Below are 10910 nucleotides of genomic sequence, written 5' to 3' on the forward strand. Positions count from 1 at the left end.
CCCCCCCCCCCCCCCCCCCCCGGGGGGGGGGGAGGCCCTCACAGGGCGAGAGCTGGCTCATCCAGCAGTCGGAAGAGAGCGCTCGTTCCAGAGGATGGCTGGGAGACCCCCAGGCAGTCATCAGAGTGAGGGGAGGGGGGTGGGGAGGGAAGGAGCGGGGGAGAGGAAGGAGAAAGATGGGAAGAGAGAGGAAGGGAAAGGTAAAGAACGATACAAAGAGACTCAAAGCTCAACTACTCTATGGAGCAGAAATGTCTGGCATCTTATCATATCAATGACATCACCATCACAAAAAACTTGAGAATGCACCACAACAATTTCTCTGTGAGCTTTTACATCGAGAAGCTTTCCAGGGGGCAGCGGGACATTTTTTAATGCCACCGTAGAAGCTAAACAATAGAACAATAACACCCTCTGAAAACCCTCTGTCCGCAGCTATAAATCTTAATCTAATCAATAATGCCTGAAATTGAGCTGCAGACCTCAAAAGTCACAGCCCGGCCACCCCCCAGCCTTCCCGCTCCCTGGGCTGGATAATGGCAAAGCAATTTCCATGTCATTTCACAGGGGAAAGGGACTCACCTCTTTCCAATATTAACGTGGAGAACGTGAATTTAAAGTAAATGCCGCCCTGGCCAAGAGAGCCAGGACGCCCGAGCTGCTCCTTCCCAGATTAAAGTTTGCAGGCAGCCTAGCATGCTGATGGCCTATCGGGTATCAAAGGCTTCCCAGATGGGTTTATTTCCTATTTCATGTTTGAACGTCTAGAAACGCCCGGGAGCAGAGCCCCTGGGGCTGCATGCGGGAGCCTGGCCCCTGCCTCTGTCCCTTGTCCCCAGCCATACCCTCTCTGAACGCAGCCGAAGGAACAAAGCAGCGGGTGGTGCCCCACGCACACCTGGCCTTCCCCTGTGCAGCCACCCGAGAATGCCACGGAGCTTTTCAGAGAGTCCATGAGACTGTGCCACATCCAGGGGTCCGGGCCCCGTTCCCGACTGAGAGGCGTGGAGCTGGCCTGCTGGGGTCAGCTCAAGGCCGCCGGGAAGACAGCCAGCCCTGTGTGCCTACATGTGCTGTGTGTGGGCCAGGCGGCCGGGCCAGCGATGCCACTGTGGTCACTGCAACGGCCGAGCAGGGTGGTTCAGGGGGCCGCCCCATGCCCGGCACACTCCAGCTGGAGCTCGGCGGGACGACAGGCTCCTTCCTTCTGCTTATTTAAAATACGACGCCTCCTCTTCCCTTAAAATTGCCGGCATCGTTTCTGGCACAGAAAACGGAAGCTCTCCCCTGCACTTTCGAGAAACGCTACTCAGAAACAGGGTCAGAAGCAGGCCGGCCCCTGGTGAGGCACTGGGTCGGCTGCTCTGGGGCACATTTGCTACGTTGCCTGGCAGGGATGCCACCAGGCGGGAGGTCTGGGGCAGCGCCACACTGCCAGCCCGCCCTGTGGACGTCAGTCGGGAGGGGGCGCTGCAGAGGTGGGACTGCCCACATGGCCTTCAGGTCTCCGCCCGCAGGAGATCTCACGCACTGTCATCCTCACGCACGGGGCGCCATGGGTCAGGAGCCCGGCTCCACGTGGGTCAGGGACGGGGTTCCACGCGGCCGCCCACAAGAGGGGGCTGATGGTGGCGCCTTGGGCGGAGAGGAAGCACCTGCGCCTCCCTGGGCGGGCCACTCACTTCCTCGTCCAAAACGGATTTCAGCCGTGTCGACCTTTCCAGGCCCCTACTCTGCACTGATTTTGGTCCAAGGATGTTTAAGGCAGGAGCCCAACTCAGCCCCGCTCTGTAGGATGAGCACCCGAGCTCTCTGTGGGTTTGCAGGATTTCCTGAGACGAGGCAGGGGCACCGCCAGCCCCCTCACTGCAGAGGGGACACGTATTGGCAGGTGGTGACCAGGCCCACCTCATCCCAGAGATCCCCGCGGAGCCGCAGGCAGGGGCGTGTGGGTGTATTTTTCTGGCTCTGGGGAGGAGTCTGGCTGACTCTGCCTTGCCAAGACTCCCTGTGACCATGAGCACGAGGGCTCAGCTGCGGCCCCAACTGTCACGTAAATGCATGGGATGGTCAAGTTCCAGCTGGCACTGAAAATCCGGACTTCGCCATGAAACTGGGCAGAGGAATGACCCGGCCAAGAGGTGCAGGAAATGTTCACTTTTGTAGACAACTAGGGCAAGAAAGGCAGTGATGGCCGGGGGAAGGGCTTTTTGGGGCACTGCCCTTTAAATATGCTTGGCAGCAAGCAAGCCCGCTGCCTTAGCCGGGAGGACGGGCCCTGTCGATCGCAAGGAGGACTAGAAATAACGTTCCAGACCAAAGACAGCCTGCACTGTCCTCTGAAAACCGGGACTCACAGCCATCTCAGCTGCAGCCCAGACCTGAGGCCAGACCTGGGGGTGGGGAGGTCACCTACCAGCCACGTAACAACCTCCTCAGGGGACAGAAACACAAGCCGCCCGTCCCGTCTTTGAGTCTGTAGACGGGCAGCAGAGGCGCCTGTGAACACCTCGGTGGGCTGATCATTCTCGGAGCTGCACTTCCTGACAGGCACGCAAGTGCTTTCTAAAACTGTGGACGCACATGTAGTGAGACCGCCGTCCCTCATGGACAGCGCCCACACGTGCGATCTAAACGTGACCACAGGAAGGAGCTCGGCCTCTTCTCATGGACATCCTCAACCATGAAAGGACGATCCCAGAAACAGTCAGATGGCAGCCACCCCCTTCCCTTCACAAAGGGCCACGGTGCCTCCCACCCCGCGTGAGACAGCGCAGAGCCCTAACAAGGAGCCCAAACAAACACACCTCTCCAGAATGTAAAGCCTAACACCATTCTCCAGGGACCACAGGGATCCTGCCTGCGTGGCGAAGCGTCCTTTAAAGGAGCGGGTCCTTGGGCACGCCACGCCCCGTGGGTGGCCCTGCCGCGCGGGAGAGGCTGAGGCCAGGGCAGCACAAGACGGAAGCGCTTCTGAGAGCCTTCTGCCCTGGAATAACTTGGACGGGACACACGTGGCCACGAACACTTCGGCGCGGAGGCCCGCACCGAGAGCCTGGGGGCCGCGGTGGGCCCGTACCTTTCCTGATGCCCGCATAGGTGCTGGCCAGGCCGCTCCTCTTCTTGCGGTGCCGGTAGAGCCAGACGCTGAAGACCATGAGGACCACCCAGCAGGCCGCCCCGATGCCCGCGATGAACGCCGGCTGCCGCACCACCTCCGAAATCTGCTGGGCAAGGCTGACCTGGTCCTCGGGGGACACGGGGTTTCCATGGGAATCTGAAAGGCCACCACGTCTCGTTCACGCGGGCTGAAACCGTGCGGTCACGCGCGCCCACTCTCGGGCCACTCCACGCCGCCGTGGCGTGGCCAGCATGAGGACGGTGGCTCAGTTTCTACCCCGCCCAGCCACTTTTGCCCTGTAAGACCGTGCCTGTGAGGGTCAGCAAAACACCAACATATATATTGATCTTACTTCCATTCAAAACATGATACCTGAAAGTAAAGGCAATGGCACGCTAACAGACAGCGCTAACAAGCCGAGATGGATAAAAATACACAACACGAAAAGGAAGTACTGAACGCATGTGCAACATGATATAACTGATATAAGGAGGAGAAATAAGAACGGGACAGAAAAGATGCACACTTTTCCAGACTTCTACGGGAACCCTAAAATGTATGCTCTAAAAAGGGGGAAAATGCCCCTTTATTTCCTCTAGAAGGCAGTTATTGAAGACTGTGTGTGTGTGGTATATGGTGTGTGTGTGTGTGTGTGTGTGTGTGTGTGTGTGTGTGTGTTGTATCCTTCCACAACCCAGACCATATGGCAAAAACCCTTAACTTAGAAACAGTCAACCTCTGTTCAGAAAGGCCTACAAAATTCAGAGACATTAAAACAATGAAAAATTAAGATAATATTACCATGGAAAGAACCATGAATAATCTTTCTTTTTGAATAATAACCACAACCAGCTATAGATAACATTAAATATGTAAAATATTTAGATAAATAGGTAAAAAATAACATTAAATATGTAAATGAATTACCATGTGTTAGGAATAGTCAAGAAGGCTGGTATTTTCTGCTACTTATTTTGACTCAAGAATTAATCCAAAACAGATGAAACTGGCTTCTTGACACGTGTGCTCTGAGCTCACCAAGATTCTTTCAAGCCACGCCCATCAAATCGCCTGGGCACCTGCAACGTCTCTGCAGGAACCTGGAGGCAGCGGGTCTCCTGTGCGAGCGGCAGCCCCCGTTCGTGGCAGGGAGCAGGGCCAACCCAGCCCCAGGCTGCCGGGGGCAAATGCCCCCCTGGCAGGCAATGCCAATGTTCTTTTCCCACAATACCTGGTCAGGCCATAGGTGTGTGCCCATTTCACCAGGAGTGGTGTTTCCTGGTCGGTGTCCAATCTCTGGACTCTGAAAATACACTTGAGGTGTGTTCTTACAATCCTGTGGCCTTGGCGTCGATGCAGAATGACTGATTTCTGCTCGCTGGTGTGTGTGTGTGTGTGTGTGTGTGTGTGTGTGTGTGTTTCTCTTCAGTCTGCTTTGTCTTGAACAGGACTCGGTGCTTCACTCCACAGGTCAGGGCGGAAGGGCCTCCCTTCTCAGGCGGCCCCTGCCTCACCTGTGCTGAGAGCAAGCTCTGCTGTGCGCTCCGACCCTCCTGTCTCAGGTTATCTTGGGAGTATGTCCTCTTCTGGAAGTTCACCAACAGAGCTAGTCTTTATTCTGGATACACCCTTTGCTCGTGCCACACTGCCCTAGAATCCAGCTGGTGAAGCCCTCTCTGGTGGGTTTGTTCTTAAACTCATCCAACCACTTTTGAAGCATAAATTGTATTTAACTTTCTACGTAGTTAGCGCACAAACACACTTCAATGCTCTTTGACATCTCATTCTATCTTTTGTTATAAAAAGCAACTGTTAGGCCGGGTGTGGTGGCTGAAGACTGTCATCCCAGCGCTTTGGGAGGCTGAGGCGAGAGGATGGCCTGAGCCCGCTGGTCTGAGACCAGGCTGGGTAACATGGTGAGACTTTGCCTCTACAATAAATAAAAATATTGGCCGGGCATGGTAGTGCACGCTTATAGTTCCAGCTACTTGGAAGGCTGAGGTGGAAGGATTATCAGAGCCCAGCGGGTCGACGCTAGGGTGGCTGTGAGCATGCCACTGCACTCCAGCCTGGACGACAGAGTGAGACTCCAACTCAAAAAAAAAAGCAATTATAATTTTGAACATGCACTAAATGTGAGTATAAATTGCTCACTGCTATAAATTTCCAACACCCAGTTTAAGTTTGCATGGAAATCTGTCTCTTTAATACAAACAGCTGCTGAGTCCTGTGAGGGCACAGACCGTCTCTCTTGTCCACTGAGGCATCCTGGTGTTCAGCTAAGAGCACGAGGGGGGACCCGCGGGACCCAGAATTATCTCTCGGAGGGTGGGCCCCTCGCAGTCCGGGCTTCCTCCGCGAGGTCAAGTCCAGGAACCCGGCAGCACCGGGGACCAGCCGGCGTTGCTGGGAGGGGCTGGGCTCGGCTCCCGTGAATGGCAGCTTGGAGATTCTTTCAGCGCCTCCGTGCACTTCGTGAGGGGAAACTGAGGAGCACAACTGCCCACGCTGTGCAGAGTGTTCGGCAGTTTTTGGCCCAAACTGGCATGACCCACCCACGCCCCACCCTCCCTATTCACTTGATCTCGCCCTGAGCGACGTTTTTCGTTTCCCTGATGAAAAAAATGTCTTGCCAATGTGGGAGAGGTGAAACAAAAACAGCAGAAGCACTAAAAAGCAACAAAATCGACGAGTTCCAAACTGTCTTGAGGAGTGCAGAAAGCGTCTCGACAGGTGTGTTGCTTCAAACAGAGAGGACTTTGAAGGTGGCTGAAGTTTAAGCATGCAAGAATAAATACACAGTTTTTAAATAAGTAAATTCTGGGGATTTTTTGGTTCCCTCCTTGCATTTGTTGAATACACGAAAAAAATTCCATAGGACAGGGTTAGGATGGCACTGAATATTAACAGTCTTGTGCAAGGAATATCATCTAAAACATGTGTTTGCATATGTTTAAGTTTAGTTGAGATATATCTACATCTAGTAGTGTATCTATCCGCCTGTCTCTCCACCTCCAAAGTCAGTCTGTCTATCATCCGTCTAGCTCTCGTCACGTATCTGTTATGGATCCATCTAGCTGGCTGTTATCTCTCACGTATGCATCTATTACCTAACGCGTATGCACCCATTAACTATCATAAATGGATCTAGATCTACCACGTATGTAACAATCACGTACATATTTATTATCACCTGTCACGTATGCATCTATCATCTACCTTTCCATGGATCCTCTGCCAATCGTCTCATCTGTCACCTGTTATCTGTTAGCTATCTAGCCATCATCCATCATCCATCATCCTCTACCTCCCCATCCATCATGCATCTGTCGATCGTCTATTATCTGCCAGCGATTAATCAAGTATCTACCCTCTATTATCCATCTGTCATCTACCTATCCATCCAGCATCCATCATCTATCCATCTATTCACCCACCCAACCATCCATCCATCTACCCATCAATTATCCACCCAAACACCACTTAGTTGTCGATCATCTATCTGTTTATGTATTTATCACCGATCTATCCATCCACCCCCTATCTATGCTATCGGCTATCATCCATCAATCTATCGTCTACCTATCATCTGTCTAACCATCCATCCTCTGTCACCTGTCTATCTGTTGTCCATCCACCCATCCATCCATCCTCTGTCTACTTCTCCAACTAGTTTTAAGTAAAGCCAGTGCCTTGCTGTGGCTCTAGCCGTGTTTCACCACTGTGTAGTGGTGGCCACGCCCTATGAACCGCCACCACACAGCCCGGGCGTGGTGACAGGTCTTCCCAAGGCCTGCAGGACACTTACCCAGCTGGATGAACTGAGGCTCACTCTTCACACCAGGGCCGGCCCCCGTGCTGGCCGCCACCTCGACCCGGTACCGGATCCCGGGCACCAGGGAGGGGATGACCACGGAGAAGGTGGACCCGTCGACGGTCTTGTTGATGTGGTACCGCGTCTCGTTGCCCAGACACCAGACCTGCCGGAGGGACACAGAGGCCATCAAGCAGGTCCGCTGCCTGCCTGGACACCAAGGTCGACAGGGGCTGCAGGCCAGACCAAACGGAGCTCAGACCTGCCACAAGCCTGAAGATGTGCCAGACCAGCCAAGGAGACGCTCGGCCAAACCTCTAGCAGTAGCCGCTGCCAGGCCTCATCACACCTTCTCACACACCTTTAGGAGACTTTACCAGGGAGGCCGGCACGTTTAGGCTCGAAGACACTGGTTCCTCTCCACCCACACCATTAGCGTTTTATTTGAGAGGGGGGAAAAAAGCCTTGCAGAAAGCCATGTCTGTCCAAATAGAGATCAACAAGGCTTCAACCCTCACGGGACACCTGCCTGCTGGGGGGTGACCAGATGCCGTCAAACAATGAGCAGAAACTGGTGGCCAGCACGTGACTCCAGGGCTCTCTGGGATGGAGCTGCCTGGGCCTGTCATGCCACCTTCTTACGAGAAACAGTCGATTTAAGAGACGGGAGGGTTTCAGAGCAATCTCAAGTCAGGGCGTCATTACGATTAGAAAGCCACTGCCAAGGAGTGAGGCACATCCTAGCGTCCACTCAGCCTAGGACACACCGAGCTGTTATCAGTGAGGGAAAGTCCAATACTCTCCTCGTCGTTTCACTGGAAATACTAACTAGTCTTTCATGACACACACGAGATCACCAAGAACAAAGCACATCTGATGTGCCACAAAAACACTCTTAGTAAGAAAGGTATTTTTAACTTTGATAATGATCTTTGGGATAGGGAATGATTTTTCAAGAGATGAAGACTTTCAGACCACACTGCAGTCCTTGCTTTAATTATAGATCTATTTATTCGTTTTTGAGACAGTGTCTTACTCTGTGGCCAAGGCTGGGGTGCAACGGTGCCGTAGTGTGATCAAGGCTCACTGCAGCCTCCACCTCCTGGACGCAAGTGATCTTCCCGCCTCAGCCGGGACTACGGGTGTGCACCATCATCCTGGCTAATCTTTCGATTTTTCTGTAGAGACGAGGTCTCACTCTGTTGCCTAGGCTGGTCTCTAACTCCCAGGCTCAAGGGATCCTCTTGCCTTGGACCCCCAAAGTGGAGGGATAACAGGCGTGAGCCACCACGCCCAGTCTGATAAGCACTGTTTAAATTTCACTGAAGGATGAACCTAGAGTGACCCTCTGCAGTGGTCAAAAGCTTGGCTATGGTGCGTAACCATATTCAAGCTCAGTTTCCCAAAGTGGTGATCCACGTTCTGGACCTCTACGACCCCTGGGCTGCTCTTGGGCTGAGCGCCGGGGGAGTACTCTCTCAAGTGTGATGGGAAAAGAGATTTAAGACGAGCCATGAGCCCGGTGTCCTCCCTCGGTCGAGCAGTGGCCCTTCATTTTTCCTTTGGAAGTGCACAGCCGTGTATCAGTGCTGGTTCACGTACGACAGCAACCAACGGTCAGGCCCAACACCAGGATCTGGCCGTGTGGAAATAAGGACTCCTTTGTGACTTCTGTCCCCCAACTGAGTCATGCAGCTGAACCAAAGCCGCAAACTGATTTTGCACCAGTCAATCAGGTTCTGAAAGGTATTTTATTATTTTAAATTGACCATGAAGTTAAGTGAAATCCACCCTTTCGCATTTCTTCAGGAGAGAAATGAGTTTTGACTCTTAGGGGAAAAGGCCCACGTTACACCATTTTGCTGAAGAGGCTGAGACATCGCCTCCCTTTAAATCCTCAAAATCCTCTCAGACAATTTTCCAGACTGATACATAGAATCCTGTTACTCCCAGTACTGAAATAACCTTGAAACTCACCAAAAAGCCCTGAAAAGCACAGAGACTCTTACCTTTTAACGATTCAATTACCCTAGCAAATCTCACCTGAAATACCTTAAACCATCCACCGTGTACTTATGGCAATACTTTAAATTCTTTTTTAAAAATGTACTGTCAATGTATACAGATTTCATAAAGAGGTTTTCTGTTTGTTTTTAAAAATCATCTCAAAATAAAATATTATACTTGAAACGAAACTTGGGACGCCTAGTTAGCATACAGCTTTACTTGCTACTCAAAATACTCATAGAGTCTTTATTCAAGCCCTAACTGAACAGATCAGAACTGCCTGGAGAGACTGACTGACAGACACACCGGGCCCGTCAGAGCAGCTGGGTCAGAATCCCCCAGGGTGGGCGGGACCCATGTGTGGAACCCACAAGCAACTGTGATGTTCACATGTGACTAAAAGCACCCATCTAAGAAGGCAGAGGCACCTGCCTCCCACCAGCAGCTTCATACCAACAGGGACAGTTTAGATACTCACGTACAGAAAATAGTCAAAGGAATCTCATAATTCAGCTACAAAAAGCACCGACATCACCGAAATATAAACCAGTGTCTAGAGAAGTAGGTTTGTCGGTAAAAATTCTGCTAGTATGCAGTATGCCTACGTACGTGTTTAAAATCCCTGTGAAACCTGCTTTGTGTTGAGGTTTTCCTGATCCAGTCTACCAATTATTCATTTATCATCATTCATTAAGATTACTCAGTGAACAGATTAACTAATAAGAGATGGTCCAATACACCCTTTTTTACTACATTTCATGTCTCTCGCCACGAGTCTCATTCCATTGCCCAGGCTGGCACACAGTGACAGGATCACGGCTCACCGCAGACTCGGCCTTCTGGCCTCAGGCAATCCTTCTGTCTCAGCCTCTCGAGTAGCTGGGAGTAAAGGTGCCACCCACCATGCCTGGCTAATTGTGTTATTTTTGGTAGAGATGAGGTCTCACCATGTTGCCCAGGTTGGTCTCAAACTCCTGGGGTCAAGCAATCCCTTGCCACAGTAGCAGGTCTATTAAATTAGTTTCTGACGCACCTTGGCATGCCTAAACATATTTGCTTAAAACGAATCCACGTGAGATTGCCTGCATTCACTGATCAGAGCTGACGGCTTTACAGATACAAATAATGATTCAGAATCATCAGATTAAGTCACTTGACAATGCATTAGCTATTTTAAAAATTTGCGCAAGTTGGGCGTGGTGGCTCTCACCTCTAATCCCAGCCTTTAGGAGGCGGAAGTGAGAGAACTGTTGAGCTCAGGAGTTCGAGACCAGCCTGAGCAACATGGTGCGATCTTGTCTCTACAATAAGTAAAAAAATTAGCCAGGCGTGGCGTCATGCGTCTGTGGTTCCAGCTCCTTGGAAGGCTGAGGTGGAAGGACCGCCGGAGCCCAGCAGGTCGAGGCTGTGGTGGCCACGAGCGTGCGGCTGCACTCCAGCTTGGGCGACAGAGTGAGACTCTGACTCAAAAAAAAAAAAGGAAGGAGAAAAGGGAAAAACCTGAGTTTCCTCTGAGATGTGGAATTTTGTTGAGAGGCTAAAACAAGGCTTACAGAAAAAACTGGTTCTTTATACTCATGAAGCTTATACTTTCCAACTCAGGTCTGACGGAAAAAGCAAGCAACCTGCACGGGAGAGCACCGACCCAGGGCCGGTCCCCAGGGCAACCCAACGCGCAAACACAGGAAGGCTGTTTTCCGGGGCAACGCGGCTTTTTGTCACCGCGTAAGCTGTTGCTTGTGCACAGTCAGGGAGAGCTATACACGCTGCGGCCCCCAGATCCTCCACACCCGCCTCTTCCCAACGTCTCTGCGGCGAGCGCGCGCTCCGGTCACCGGAGGCCCAGGGGCTGAAGACGACCCGCAGGCCGCCGCGGCCACCGGCAGAGGGAGCCCGACGCCCGCTCGCCGCCCGAGCTGGTCCCAGGCCGGCGCGCCCCCGTCTCCGCCCGCTCCGCCGTACCCTGTA

At 52.4% G+C, this 10910-nt stretch overlaps 1 protein-coding gene across 1 annotated transcript in view; it reads right to left on the reverse strand.

Annotated features, from left to right (window-relative positions):
* ROBO1 (roundabout guidance receptor 1) overlaps positions 1-10910 on the reverse strand; it is a 145242-nt gene that overhangs the window by 45860 nt on the left and 88472 nt on the right. The window contains exons 20-22 of the mRNA XM_021718761.1: positions 10533-10905; positions 6930-7101; positions 3080-3277 (exon numbers count right to left, since the gene is read on the reverse strand). Coding sequence (XP_021574436.1) covers positions 3080-3277; positions 6930-7101; positions 10533-10905 — 743 coding nt within the window. The remainder of the gene's footprint in view (positions 1-3079; positions 3278-6929; positions 7102-10532; positions 10906-10910) is intronic.

Source organism: Carlito syrichta, unplaced genomic scaffold, assembly GCF_000164805.1.
Source record: "Carlito syrichta isolate Samal-C Ts95f unplaced genomic scaffold, Tarsius_syrichta-2.0.1 Scaffold313410, whole genome shotgun sequence".
Classification (NCBI taxonomy): Eukaryota; Metazoa; Chordata; class Mammalia; order Primates; family Tarsiidae; genus Carlito; species Carlito syrichta.